This window comes from Stylophora pistillata, chromosome 1 (assembly GCF_964205215.1).
Source record: "Stylophora pistillata chromosome 1, jaStyPist1.2, whole genome shotgun sequence".
Classification (NCBI taxonomy): Eukaryota; Metazoa; Cnidaria; class Anthozoa; order Scleractinia; family Pocilloporidae; genus Stylophora; species Stylophora pistillata.
The window spans coordinates 7,242,367-7,257,500 of record NC_142519.1 but is presented as its reverse complement, the minus strand read 5'-3'; the positions used below and the strand labels follow the sequence as shown (position 1 = coordinate 7,257,500).

Sequence of the window (15,134 nt, the reverse complement as noted above, 5' to 3'; positions counted from 1 at the left end):
CTATGAAAATCAGTATTCTCTTTTTTCTTTTAGTTTTGATAATGGAAAGCCAGGAGAGCCAATTTAATGAGCAGTTCACCAGTACCACCGACGGAACCTGGGCGTCCGAGCTTGATGTCCCGGAGGCCTTAAAACTCCTTGAAAATAGTGGTGTGCGTTTTAGAGGCGTACCATTTATGGGCTCAGGGCAAACCAAGATCATCAAAGACCGGTCAGTGTATTTTTCCGTGGATACCTTGGTTACCTCCCAGACTATTTTGGAGAGCTTTGATGCCGCTGGCATTGACATTGATTCAATCGCCACAATCCAGAAGAAAAGTTCGAACAAGTCCTGGGTAGTCTCTTTTGTATCGCGAGCGGCGAAGGAGGCTGCTCTTGAAACCCCATACGTTGAGATCGAGGGGCTGAAAACCTTTCTTGGCGACTGCGAGAACCGTCTTGCAATTGTGAAAATATATGAGGCGCCAGCGGAGCTGCCGGATACGGCCTTAATTGGCCGCCTTAGCCACTATGGCCGTGTCCTCAGCTTCCGCCGTGATCTAATCGCGCAACATATCGAAAACGGAGTGCGAACGGCCAGAATGAATATCGCCCACAAGATCCCAAATACTATCCGCGTGGCCGGTGAGACGATACGTATCTGGTACCCGAACCAGCCTAAATCGTGTAGAAACTGCGGTGATGAGAGCCATTTGGCCAGGGAATGCTCAACAGTTCGTTGCTTTAACTGTAAGCGCCCTGGCCACCGTTCCGAAGATTGCGAGGAAGGGGCTAAATGTTCAGTTTGTTTGTCAGACGAACATCTCATTGACAGCTGCCCGTTCGTTCTCTTCAGCGCAAATATTGATGCCGGTGCGAAGGTAGAGAAAACGGAGGAACAGAAGAAAATGGAGCGGGATGAACGACTGAAACGCATGAAGGAAAAACGCGAAAAGGAAGACAAACGTAAACAGGACGAAGAGCGAAAGAAGCAAACGAAGGAAGAAAGGAAACAGCCCCCTGAGGGACGCGACGAGCGACAAAAGGACTCAGAAAGAAAAGACGAGCGAAGGGATGAACGGCGGGATGAGCGAAGAGATGAACGGCGAGACGAGCGAGGGGATGAACGGCGGGATGAGCGAGGGAACGAACGGCGAGGTGACCGAAAGAATGATCGAAGAGATGAGCGGGAAGAGAGAAGAGGCGACCGCGACCGCTATCGCAAGCGCGATGACCGAGACAGATCTTCTCGCCGCGATTATTCAGATACTGATAGCGACGACGGATGGGAAAGAGTCAGGAGAAGGCGGTACAGATATTAATTTATCTATTAATTTGCTTATCTATTTATTAACCAAACTCGATGAGTAAGCTTAAAATAATTTCTCTAAATGTGCGAGGACTCGGGTCTTCTAGAAAAAGTAGGAAAATTATTCAAGAATTAAATTATTCAAAGTGTGACATATTCTTTTTACAAGAGACACATGTCTCATGTAAAAAACAAGCGGAGGAATTCGAAACACTCTGGCGCGGCAAATGTCTGTGGTCCTTCGGGACTGGCAGGTCTGCCGGTGTTGCCATCCTCTTTTCTCTAAACTTCCCAGGCAGAATTATCCGTTTTTTGACCGATTCCGAAGGAAGAATATTGAGCTTACTCATTGACTACTATAATTCTAAACTAAATTTAGTAAACATTTACTCTCCCAATACTATTTCGGATCGTAAACGTTTTTTGTCTTGTCTGCACAATTACTTTCTCCCCCAAGGGGATCTAGTGATCGGGGGAGACTTTAATTGTGTAGACAATGTCCTAGATAAATTAAATTGTTCCGCCATCCTATTGTCTGATCAAAAACTTCTCCGATCCCTTTGTGCTGACTTCTCACTTACAGACATTTGGCGCAAAAACAACCCGCGCAAAGTAACTTTCACCTGGTCTAACAAAGACCATACCCAGGCATCTAGAATTGACCGCTTTCTCGTCGCTAAAGGCTTAACCCTAGTAACGAAATGTAATATTCTTCCATGCGTATACGACCTATCCGATCATGACTCTGTAAAAATTGAACTAACGACTAACCCTTCTAATCACGGTCCTGGAATTTGGAAGTTCAACAGCTCTTTACTCTCAGATGTAGAATTTAAAAACATTATGTCAAAATCGATTAACAACTTTAAGCTTAAAATCCCCGAATTCGCCTCCCTTCGCGAGTGGTGGGATGCTCTAAAAATTGAAATCCGCAAAACAAGTATTTCATACTGTATCCATAAACAGAGAACAGCAAATGCCAAAAGAATCCTAATTACTAAGCAATTAACCCATGCTAAAAACGCTTTACATTCTAATCGCTTAAATAACCCAGGTGTAATTAGCGATTTGGAAAGCCAATTGTCCTCTCTAATCTCGAAAGAAGCCGAAGGAGCTAAAGTCCGCTCCCGAGCACAATGGTTCGAAGAAGGCGAGAAACCAACACGCTATTTCTTCCGTCTGGAGAAAAAACGAGCTGACATGAATAGTTTTGAATCTTTTTTTGACGAGAACGGTGTTCTCAGAAATTCTCAAAATGATCTTGAAAGAATTTTAACCAATTTCTACAAGAATTTATTCACCAAAGATCCTCTTGATATGCGAATTCAAACTGAAATAATTGACGACCTCGAATTTTCACTGACTGATTATGAGCGCAATCTATGTGAAGGCCCTTTTTCTAATAAAGAATTACTTACTGCATTGGAAGGCCTTCAGACCGGCAAGTCACCCGGTTCTGATGGTCTCCCAACAGAATTTTACTCGTGTTTTTGGAACGATTTGAGCGAATCTCTCCTTTCTGTTTTGAACGAGGCCTTTCTTGCTGGCTCCCTCGCGGATAGCCAGTACGAGGGCCTCCTACGACTCATCCACAAAAAAGATGATCGACGCCTCGCAAAAAATTGGCGCCCAATTTCCTTGTTAAACACTGACTACAAGTTAGCATCTAAAATCATCACTGAACGATTGAAAAAAGTCATGAACTCCATCGTGCATTCAGACCAAACGTGCGGCGTGGTCGGCCGCACTATCTTCTCAAATTTGGCCTTACTTCGTGATGCCCTTGACATGATTGACAAAACTAATGAACCAGGTATTCTCATTTCCTTAGATCAAGAAAAAGCTTTTGACCGAGTTGACCACGAATTCATGATGAGAGTATTGCGTAAATTTGGTTTCGGCCCCTCCTTTTGTGGGTGGGTCGAACTATTTTATTCTAAAGCCTTCTCTAGAATCATTGTTAATGGCTCCCTGTCCCCCCCTGTCCACTTAAGAAGAGGGGTGAGACAAGGATGCCCATTATCTCCTCTCCTTTATGTGCTAGTTTCAGAAGTATTATCAACGCAAATCCGTAATTGTAAAGATATTAAAGGTTTCCTGCTCCCCGGAGCAGGGGGCCTTCAATATAAAATATCCCAGTACGCTGACGATGCTACTTGCATCTTAAAATCCGAAAGATCTCTTTCTTCACTTCTCCGAGTCGTATCAAAATTTGAGCAAGGATCTGGCGCTAAACTGAACACGTCCAAATCTGAAGCAATGTGGTTAGGAAAATGGCGAACTAGAATTGAATCTCCCTATGGCCTCAAATGGGTCACTAAAATGAGAGTGCTTGGTGTTTACTTCTCAAACGGCCTCGTCAATGTCGACGACGACAATTGGCGGGCCAAATTAGACAAACTAAGTTCGGTTCTAAATCTTTGGAAACAAAGAGACCTGTCTTTTATCGGTAGAACCTTAATTGTAAACACTTTAGGCGCAAGCCGTTTATGGCACGTTGCTAAAGTCATCCCCCCACCCCGTTGGGTGCACGATAGCTTTAAGTCGATCATTTGGCCTTTTATCTGGAAAGGAAAAATGGAAAACGTAAGTCGCGATCGCTGTTGTGCGCCCCCATCCTCTGGGGGCCTCAACGTCGTTAATTTTAAAGCTAAGTGCGCTAGCCTGCGCCTTTCTGTTTTTTCCAGTTTAAGAGATGACTTTGGCACATCCAAATGGCATTACCTAGCTCGATATTTTTTAGGACATAAGCTAACTATTCTAGATCCCCGTTTTTCTTTTCCCACCAATTCTGGTCCCTCTTCCTTCCTTCCTTCCAATTACTACCGGCTTTGTTTAGATAATTTCCGTACCTTGCATCAGAGAACTGGTGCCTTACCTGATTTACTCACCAGTAAGAATTTATATCTTTTGTTGCTTGACCCCGTCTGCGTTGCACCCCGGTGCTCCGGTTTTTGGGCGTCTGCTATGGACCGCCCCATCAATCGTTGGGCCTGGGTGTGGCGCAAGTCTCGCCTAAAGCTAATTGAAAACAAGAAGAACGATCTAATTTGGCTATTGATCCATAGAATGATCCGCGTAAGATATCTCCTTAAGTCTTGGGGATACATCAATAATGACAAATGCGCGATCTGCGGAAAAACGGAAACTATTGAACACTGCTTCTTGGGATGTCCCAGAGTTGTGAAAGTCTGGGACCATTTCTCCCCCCTTTTCCGTGTTCTACTCGACTCCCCCTTCTCTATCTCCCCTACATCTATCTACTACCCTTTTTCCCTAGACAAATCTACCACCGCTATATCCTTATCTAACTTTCTCAAGGCAACCATCATATATTGGTGTTGGCTTGCCAGAAATAAAGCTACCTTCGAAGGTTCTCTTTTGAGCTCCAACGCGATTATGGACTTAATTAAGAAAGATGTCCAACTCAGAATTCTTAGTAACGACACTGATACCTTAAGGAATTTTTGGTCTTTTAAAAACGTACTTTGTTCGGTCGACGCTGGTAAACCCATCTTCTTCCCCTCTCTTGCTCCCCCCTGAACCTTTGTATATAATAAAACTTGTTAAATCTCGCCCATGAGGGGTGCTTACTCCGGGCTACAGGCCCGCGCGCTGTTTGCGCCCCACATGGTCTGAAATATCTCTTTGTAAATAGTAAATAGAAAACTTTTAAATAGAACTTTGTTACCTCTTACAGGTGGGCGCTTACTCCGGGCTGTTATAGCCCGTGCGCTGTTCGTGCCGCCTGTAAGAGAAAATATCATTAGTTAATTGAGACCTGTAATTACCTAAGTAACTCATAATTTAATTCGAATACTTTAATCAATTAGAATTGTAAATAGATATCATTGACGAAATAAAACTGCCTGGTCTCCAGGCTTTTATATTTTAAAAAAAAAAAAAAAGTACTGTCTGCAGTTAGATATAGCTCTTTGGCATACAAAGCTTTGCTTTCATGTCCAAATTGAGCACTCTATCTAGGATGAGTCATTGCCGTTGCAATTGCGCATGCTCGCTGGTTTACTCTAGTTTGAGCACTCTGGCATGGCTTAGACGATACCACAAAGGTTGGGTCGTTTGGGGTGACCGTCTCGGTTCTCCCCCATCCTAGCATTAGCACTGCACTGATGAGGCCCAGAAGGCCGAAACAGTTATAAGCTTCTCGGCCTCTTGAGTTAAAAGGCTTATGAAAAGTTTATTTTTCTTGCTTTTGCAGCAATTGGTCAACATGGACAGCCAGGAAAGTGAAAATATCAGCCAGTTTACTACCGATAACTCGACAGCGAATCCAGGAGACGTCGTAGACGCAAGCGTGGTAGAAGGTTCACAGTCCTGGGACGCAGACGTGGAAATCGAAATCCCTGAGGTACTGAAAAATCTGGAAAATAAGGGTGTGAAATTTAAGGCCGTGCCTTTTTTGAATGCTCCTAGTCAAAGTAAAATCACGAAGGATCGCTCTATCTATTTTAGCGTTGATACAATCGTCACATCGCAAATAATTCTCGAAGCTTTTGACGCGGCAGAAATCGATATTGACGCTATCACCGGAATCCAGAGAAAGGCGTCCAATAGATCTTGGATCGTAACTTTTAAGAGCCGTGCAGCTAAAGAAGCCGCTCTTGAAACACCTTTTGTCGTGATTGCCGGTCTCAAAGTGTTCTTGGGCGACTGCGAAAATCGTTTGGTCCTCGTCAAGATCCATGAAGCCCCCGCTGAACTACCCGACACTGCCGTGATTGGCCGACTCAGCCACTACGGTCGTGTCCTTTCATTTCGGCGCGACAAAATTGCACAACACATCGAGAATGGAGTAAGAACGGCTCGAATGGCGCTACATCGAACCATCCCTGCCAACATCAACATAGCTGGTGAACCTATTAAAATATGGTACCCAAATCAGCCAAAAGCTTGCCGGAATTGTGGAGCTACTGACCACATGGCCAAAGACTGCTCTGCAGTCCGTTGTTTTAATTGTGAATGCCCTGGGCATCGAGCTCAAGAATGTAAAGACTCGCCAAGATGTTCCGTTTGTTTAGCGGACAACCATTCCATGCCTCAATGCCCCTTCCTGCTCTTCAGCGCGAACGTCGACAGTGAGCCAACGCCACCTAAAACTGAAGAGGAAAAGAAACAAGAGCGAGCCCAGCGCGCCAAGGAAAGAGAAGAAAGGCAGAAAAAACTACAACAACAGAGAGAACAACAGCGACAACAAGAAGAACAACAACAGAAATTACTAGAAAAGCAGAAACAGCAAGAACAACGGAAACAACAAGATCAAGAGAAACAACGAGAACAACAACGCGACGAAGGTAGAAGAGAACGACCAAGAGAACGAAGAGACGAGCGAGGGAGGGACGATCGAGAAGAACGAAGAGATGACCGGAGAGACGACAGAAGAGAGAGAGATAGAAACGATCGAGATTATTATCGCGGCCGCGATGACCGCGATAGATCTTCCCGCCGTGACTACTCTGGCTCCGAAACTGATGATGATGGATGGGAGAGAGTTAAACCTAGGAGAAGGCGGTACAGACATTAATTTTTTTATTTATATTCAATGAGTAAGCTTAAAATAATTTCTCTAAATGTGCGAGGACTCGGGTCCTCCAGTAAAAGTCGAAAAATTATTCAAGAATTAAATTATTCAAACTGTGACATAATCCTTTTACAAGAAACACATGTCTCATGCAAAAAACAAGCGGAGGAATTCGAAATACTCTGGCGCGGCAAATGTCTGTGGTCCTTCGGGACTGGCAGGTCTGCCGGTGTTGCCATCCTCTTTTCTCTAAACTTCCCAGGCAAAATTATCCGTTTTTTGACCGATTCCGAAGGAAGAATATTGAGCTTACTCATTGACTACTATAATTCTAAACTAAATTTAGTAAACATTTACTCTCCCAATACTATTTCGGATCGTAAAAGTTTTTTCTCTTGTCTGCACAATTACTTTCTCCCCCAAGGGGATCTAGTGATCGGGGGAGACTTTAATTGTGTAGACAATGTCCTAGATAAATTAAATTGTTCCGCCATCCTATTGTCTGATCAAAAACTTCTCCGATCCCTTTGTGCTGACTTCTCACTTACAGACATTTGGCGCAAAAACAACCCGCGCAAAGTAACTTTCACCTGGTCTAACAAAGACCATACCCAGGCATCTAGAATTGACCGCTTTCTCGTCGCTAAAGGCTTAACCCTAGTAACGAAATGTAATATTCTTCCATGCGTATACGACCTATCCGATCATGACTTTGTAAAAATTGAACTAACGACTAACCCTTCTAATCACGGTCCTGGAATTTGGAAGTTCAACAGCTCTTTACTCTCAGATGTAGAATTTAAAAACATTATGTCAGAATCGATTAACAACTTTAAGCTTAAAATCCCCGAATTCGCCTCCCTTCGCGAATGGTGGGATGCTCTAAAAATTGAAATCCGCAAAACAAGTATTTCATACTGTATCCATAAACAGAGAACAGCAAATGCCAAAAGAATCCTAATTACTAAGCAATTAACCCATGCTAAGAACGCTTTACATTCTAATCGCTTAAATAACCCAGGTGTAATTAGCGATTTGGAAAGCCAATTGTCCTCTCTAATCTCGAAAGAAGCCGAAGGAGCTAAAGTCCGCTCCCGAGCACAATGGTTCGAAGAAGGCGAGAAACCAACACGCTATTTCTTCCGTCTGGAGAAAAAACGAGCTGACATGAATAGTTTTGAATCTTTTTTTGACGAGAACGGTGTTCTCAGAAATTCTCAAAATGATCTTGAAAGAATTTTAACCAATTTCTACAAGAATTTATTCACCAAAGATCCTCTTGATATGCGAATTCAAACTGAAATAATTGACGACCTCGAATTTTCACTGACTGATTATGAGCGCAATCTATGTGAAGGCCCTTTTTCTAATAAAGAATTACTTACTGCATTGGAAGGCCTTCAGACCGGCAAGTCACCCGGTTCTGATGGTCTCCCAACAGAATTTTACTCGTGTTTTTGGAACGATTTGAGCGAATCTCTCCTTTCTGTTTTGAACGAGGCCTTTCTTGCTGGCTCCCTCGCGGATAGCCAGTACGAGGGCCTCCTACGACTCATCCACAAAAAAGATGATCGACGCCTCGCAAAAAATTGGCGCCCAATTTCCTTGTTAAACACTGACTACAAGTTAGCATCTAAAATCATCACTGAACGATTGAAAAAAGTCATGAACTCCATCGTGCATTCAGACCAAACGTGCGGCGTGGTCGGCCGCACTATCTTCTCAAATTTGGCCTTACTTCGTGATGCCCTTGACATGATTGACAAAACTAATGAACCAGGTATTCTCATTTCCTTAGATCAAGAAAAAGCTTTTGACCGAGTTGACCACGAATTCATGATGAGAGTATTGCGTAAATTTGGTTTCGGCCCCTCCTTTTGTGGGTGGGTCGAACTATTTTATTCTAAAGCCTTCTCTAGAATCATTGTTAATGGCTCCCTGTCCCCCCCTGTCCACTTAAGAAGAGGGGTGAGACAAGGATGCCCATTATCTCCTCTCCTTTATGTGCTAGTTTCAGAAGTATTATCAACGCAAATCCGTAATTGTAAAGATATTAAAGGTTTCCTGCTCCCCGGAGCAGGGGGCCTTCAATATAAAATATCCCAGTACGCTGACGATGCTACTTGCATCTTAAAATCCGAAAGATCTCTTTCTTCACTTCTCCGAGTCGTATCAAAATTTGAGCAAGGATCTGGCGCTAAACTGAACACGTCCAAATCTGAAGCAATGTGGTTAGGAAAATGGCGAACTAGAATTGAATCTCCCTATGGCCTCAAATGGGTCACTAAAATGAGAGTGCTTGGTGTTTACTTCTCAAACGGCCTCGTCAATGTCGACGACGACAATTGGCGGGCCAAATTAGACAAACTAAGTTCGGTTCTAAATCTTTGGAAACAAAGAGACCTGTCTTTTATCGGTAGAACCTTAATTGTAAACACTTTAGGCGCAAGCCGTTTATGGCACGTTGCTAAAGTCATCCCCCCACCCCGTTGGGTGCACGATAGCTTTAAGTCGATCATTTGGCCTTTTATCTGGAAAGGAAAAATGGAAAATGTAAGTCGCGATCGCTGTTGTGCGCCCCCATCCTCTGGGGGCCTCAACGTCGTTAATTTTAAAGCTAAGTGCGCTAGCCTGCGCCTTTCTGTTTTTTCCAGTTTAAGAGATGACTTTGGCACATCCAAATGGCATTACCTAGCTCGATATTTTTTAGGACATAAGCTAACTATTCTAGATCCCCGTTTTTCTTTTCCCACAAATTCTGGCCCCTCTTCCTTCCTTCCTTCCAATTACTACCGGCTTTGTTTAGATAATTTCCGTACCTTGCATCAGAAAACTGGTGCCTTACCTGATTTACTCACCAGTAAGAATTTATATCTTTTGTTGCTTGACCCCGTCTGCGTTGCACCCCGGTGCTCTGGTTTTTGGGCGTCTGCTATGGACCGCCCCATCAATCGTTGGGCCTGGGTGTGGCGCAAGTCTCGCCTAAAGCTAATTGAGAACAAGAAGAACGATCTAATTTGGCTATTGATCCATAGAATGATCCGCGTAAGATATCTCCTAAAGTCTTGGGGATACATCAATAATGACAAATGCGCGATCTGCGGTAAAACAGAAACTATTGAACACTGTTTCTTGGGATGTCCCAGAGTTGTGAAAGTCTGGGACTATTTCTCTCCCCTTTTTCGTGTTCTACTCGACTCCCCCTTCTCTATCTCCCCTACCTCTATCTATTACCCCTTTTCCCTAGACCAATCTACCACCAGTATATCCTTATCTAACTTTCTCAAGGCAACCATCATATATTGGTGTTGGCTTGCCAGAAATAAAGCTACCTTCGAAGGTTCTCTTTTGAGCTCCAACGCGATTATCGACTTAATTAAAAAAGATGTCCAACTCAGAATTCTTAGCAGCGACACTGATACCTTAAGGAATTTTTGGTCTTTTAAAAACGCATTTTGTTCGGCCGATGCTGGTAAACCTGTCTTCTTTCCCTCTCTTGCTCCCCCCTGAACCTTTGTATATAATAAAACTTGTTAAACCTCGCCCATGAGGGGTGCTTACTCCGGGCTACAGGCCCGCGCGCTGTTTGCGCCCCACATGGTCTGAAATATCTCTTTGTAAATAGTAAATAGAAAACTTTTAAATAGAACTTTGTTACCTCTTACAGGTGGGCGCTTACTCCGGGCTGTTATAGCCCGTGCGCTGTTCGTGCCGCCTGTAAGAGAAAATATCATTAGTTAATTGAGACCTGTAATTACCTAAGTAACTCATAATTTAATTCGAATACTTTAATCAATTAGAATTGTAAATAGATATCATTGACGAAATAAAACTGCCTGGTCTCCAGGCTTTTATATTTTTTAAAAAAAAAAAGTACTGTCTGCAGTTATATATATATATATATATATATATATATATATATATATATATATATATATATATATATATATATAAGCTAGGTTATAATGATAAAGTAAAAACTAAAAGTATTTTTCTGTATGTTTCAGACAATCAAGGCTGGTTTCAAGGCAGAGACAGGATCGCAATTCGACTGACAAAACCGGTTAATTAACTTAACCGAGTTGCCTTGTGGAGATGGCATTAATAAAACAAGGCGTTGATGCTTCTTGAAAAAGAAAACGGACAAAATAGAAGGGGTGAGGGGAGTTTTATAATCATTTATGGTCTAATATAGCTTCCCAGCTACTCCCCTCCGTTCCTTTTCTCTGCCTTCCCACCCTATCAAATGTGTTAACAAAATATATTCCGTGGCCGAGATAATTTAAAATAAAAAAATCTAAGGAAAGTCGACTGGTCGGATTTTCATTTCTGATGTTTCGGGAGTGCTGAGTTCAGGTTTATCACAAACTAAGAATCCCCCATGAAATTTTCCCTCTCCATCCTTTCGATAAACATCGTTGAGATTTGCATAAACAACACACCTCTTGTTTGATATGTACCACCATCCTCCACCAATGTTCATGCGATCAGTGGGGGCACAATCAGTCTTATCCCACGTGGGAAAAAACTGGCCCACATGAGGGCGGAAAGAATCATTAACAGTCGAACTTTCTAAAAATTAATAAATAGCAGAGTGAATAAACACAAATTAAATCAATTAAATACCACCTTCTACGTATTGTAAAGAATTACGAGAATATTGACTCGGTAAATATTCTTTTACTTTGACTTGGGCCAAGTCAAAATACGTGCGAGATTCGGTCCAAAAAAACCAAAAAAAGAGTTCGGCCAATATCTAGTCATCTGGACCGAACAAACTTGGCCAATTAGGATTCACTGTATGGCAAAAAGATTTCGCTTTATTAAGAATCGAGAATGACTTGTTTATTTCGAGAGCCGTGGAAGATAGCCAACTGTGTTTTTAGCACAATAAACCCACGAGATTCGTTTGTAACTTCTTTGCTATGACTGTCTTCTTCCGCTTTTTGCGACTTCATTGGGGCAAGGGCTCCAATTTCGTCAAAACTTTAATTTGTTTTTAATTATCTAATGTCAGCTTACCTGCGAGAGCTCTTTTGTTTAATTTTGTTTATCTGCACGTCAAAATATCATCTATGTCACTTAATACGGTCGTTTTGGACAGGGTGACAATACTGATGCTGTTGGTAGATTTGATTATGCCTTTGATTGGTAAATTAAGATGAACGAATAAAAAACAAAAAGAGGATTGACTTACTTGATAGATTTCCAAGGCTCAACTGGTACTTAGCTTTCTCATCTCTTAGTCCAAACCACTCATATTCGCCGTGAACGGATTTGTTAGCGGTTACTCCAAGGTCCACTCGAAGTCTGTTTTCTGTTTCATTTCTCGTCAGACGACGGATCTTGTCAAATCCCAGCCAAAAATCTCCTTTAAGGCAGCTGCCAAAGCCATGTTTGTAGTCATCCCAGGTGCGGTTGAAATCAACAGAGCCATCGAGTCTCCTTTGAAATACTGTCCACCCCCCACCAGATGTTGTTTGGTCACAGTATACATCTAAGGCACCTGAACCGTCAGGGTCGATTGTATAGACGTCACTGACTCTTATACCGGATTTATACAACTCGGCACAGTTCTTGGCTGACGAAGAAAAACATGGTTTATCATCTGAATTGCATAAGGACCTACCGAGTGGAGTTGGTCCAAGCGTGGTTAGGATTGGCCCCTAATCTCGAATATCGTCACAGACTAACCGGCCGGAAAAGGAATGAACAATGTTAGGGTAGAAGTGAACGAGATTACATCATGTTTCAACCTGTGTTTTTTCTTCTCTTAGTGTGTCTATTCTAAATCTTCAATCTCCTCTGATATTACACTGGCTTTATTCTCTATCTTCCATTTTAGTTTATCTGACAAGGGTAAGCGCTTTTCAAGAAATTTGACCTCATGTTTGAACCTTTACCTTGAAAGGGTTTGAAGCGTCTCTTGGCTTTAATTTGCCGCTCTATTTTTTTTATTTTAATTTTTTTTTTTTACCATAGCCAGGTCTTTTTTCTTTGATAGGGGAGAGGGGAAACTTGTTAACACTTTTTTCTCTAAGGGACATCTCTTGAATTTAGGAGATATTTCTAACCCATCTTTCGCATGTTCTGCGCAGCTTTGAATGTCGTAAAATAATATAATTTAAACAATTGGCAAAACCTGATGACATTTGTAAGTTTCATTCCAGCTGAGTTCTCCTCTTACATTTTCTTAATGAACGAATATTAGCTGTCGTCACACTACAGGGTTTTGTCCAAGGGAAACTTGACTTGTTGACAGTTTCCCAAGGGAAACTCAAATTTGCAAGTGTGACAGATTTTTCCCTAAGTAAATTACTTCGGGAAAGTTTTATCGTCTGGGGATTGAAAACCGCAAGAGAACAAAAGAATGTCCTGTGGATTTCCCTCGACAACTACCCTAAAGCAGAAAAAGGGAAAATTCAAATCCCAGAGTAGCCGACCAATGGACGCTCGTCGGCGATCGCGCTGGTGACAGATCCGGAATTATCGTGCTGTGAAACTAATTTTGAAAGCGCTTGAGAACATGACTTCTGTTGAAGATCTTGCCGCGTGCGCGCGAAAATCCATGATGTCGCGATTTAGAGAAATCGTGTGAGTATAAACCGCTTCTGAATTCCTTATTTTTTTTTCTGATTCACTCCAGGTTTAGTTTGTTCTTATAAATATCCACGCAAAAATAGTCAAGAATTGACTAAATGCGGCTTTTCGTCGTCTTTGAATCCTTCGAGAAATCAGGCGCTGCAGTAAAATTACTCTTGCTTATCTTGCTCTTTGAAATAAAGTAATGAACAGCAATGAAATAAGAATAAAAACCTCTCTTTGATCCGTTTGATTCTCGAGCATGTTTTCCGTTTTTGAGCCAAAATTTTTTGCGCCAAAATTTTGAACACGCGACCTGAAATTTAATCCTTTGTGGCGTTGAATCTCCCAAAGTCCAATGTTCTCCAGTGTGACCTTTTAACCTAGGGAAAATGAAACCTGAGGTACATTTACCTAGGGAAATTTTTCCTAGGTAAAACGATTTTCCCCGTGTAGAAGCCTGTAGTGTGACCTCGGCTATTAGCAACTTTTTATCATAGATTTTGTTGATGAAAGGATCAATACACAGCCCAAGAGATCCGGGACTGCTACACTTCATGTCTCAAATGCGCTCGCCAATTCGACTTTCATCGCGATTAGCTGCGAGATGAGCAACATAATCTTTATTGGGTAACAGTGTGCTTCATTAAACCAGCGGAAATCTATCCGAGATTTCCACCATATATTAACCACCGGGCAATTAATACATCTGCGTCCGCGCACTTGTGTTTTAGAGAGCATTGAGTGCTTTTTTTTTTTTTTTTTTTTTTTTTAATTATTCAGGAGCTTCTAGGAGGCTAAATGAGAATACTTCTGAAAGGGTGATGACATTACTATAGTGTCTTTTTTTTTTTTTTTTCTTTCATATAAAAGTTGGAAGGTCGCGTAATGCTTCTTCAACTTTTTTTTTTTTTTTCCAACGGCGAATATTCGAAAGGACATAACCTCTAACTAAACCATGAAAAGTCAGATGGTAATTTTTCCGCTAGCGTAGCACTGTTCAATTTCTCTTACATGAGTGATTTGAGTTGAACTGAAACTTCCCTCGAAAATATTGATATTGAACTCAACAGCTCAGGTTTGTTTTCCCGTTTACACATGTCTTTGGTATGATTAGTGTAAAAAAATAAATGAGTGGATTGATTAAAAGAGGCGATTCCTGTTCAGCGTTGTGTTGTACGATTACTACGAGGGTTGCTAGGAGAAAACGCGGTGACCTGTTAAAAGTGGTGATGTATTAAACACCCCCTCTGCAAGCTTGTGCATTTATGCTTACCGAAACCACGTAAAGCCAAAAAAAAAAAGAAAATTAGAGGATTGCTTAAGTTTTTGTATATATTAGTTCAATCCATTCCATAACGTCTCAGATCCAAAGAATACGACATTTTGAGTTAACTATGTCGTGTATATCGCAAGGTGTGGATTTCATCGCCTGCTTGATTATCGCGAAAAAAAAACATGAGCGTCACGTTTCTGCTCCCTTTAAAGTTGACCGGTCAGTTTCCTTTACACGCGAAGCTTCTTTATTTCCTGTTTTTTTTGCTTTGTTTTTCGCCGTTTTTTCATATCTTATCAACAGATATTTGCGAGTGATGAATGATTCCTATCGAACATAGAGGTTAAATGAAAGGGCATTTTCTTTTATCCTCCCACAAAAAGCTGGAAACTCAATTTCCTTCGCACGCAAAGCTCCTTTAGTATTTTTTTTCTCGTTTTGTTTTTTTT

The 15,134-nt window shown here is 41.8% G+C and overlaps 1 protein-coding gene across 1 annotated transcript; it reads right to left on the bottom strand.

Annotated features, from left to right (window-relative positions):
* Nucleotides 1-11,124: 11,124 nt before the first annotated feature.
* Nucleotides 11,125-13,968, bottom strand: LOC148741057 (angiopoietin-related protein 7-like). Its single transcript, XM_088762570.1, has 3 exons — nucleotides 13,824-13,968; nucleotides 12,025-12,408; nucleotides 11,125-11,399 (listed from the first exon to the last, which is right to left on the bottom strand). The coding sequence occupies exons 1-3, from the start codon at nucleotides 13,966-13,968 to the stop codon at nucleotides 11,125-11,127; spliced, it is 804 nt and encodes a 267-aa protein (XP_088618696.1).
* Between the last annotated feature and the right edge of the window lie 1,166 nt (nucleotides 13,969-15,134).

What these genes read in the sequence shown, in the direction of transcription:
- LOC148741057 (XM_088762570.1), bottom strand. Translation starts at nt 13,968, where the DNA reads ATGAAGTGTAGCAGTCCCGGATCTCTTGGGCTGTGTATTGATCCTTTC. An exon ending in CCTAGGAAAAATTTCCCTAG is followed by an intron (nt 12,409 to 13,823) that starts GTAAATGTACCT and finishes TTTCTTCGTCAG; the next exon opens with CCAAGAACTGTGCCGAGTTG. An exon ending in GAGCCTTGGAAATCTATCAA is followed by an intron (nt 11,400 to 12,024) that starts GTAAGTCAATCC and finishes ATTAATTTTTAG; the next exon opens with AAAGTTCGACTGTTAATGAT.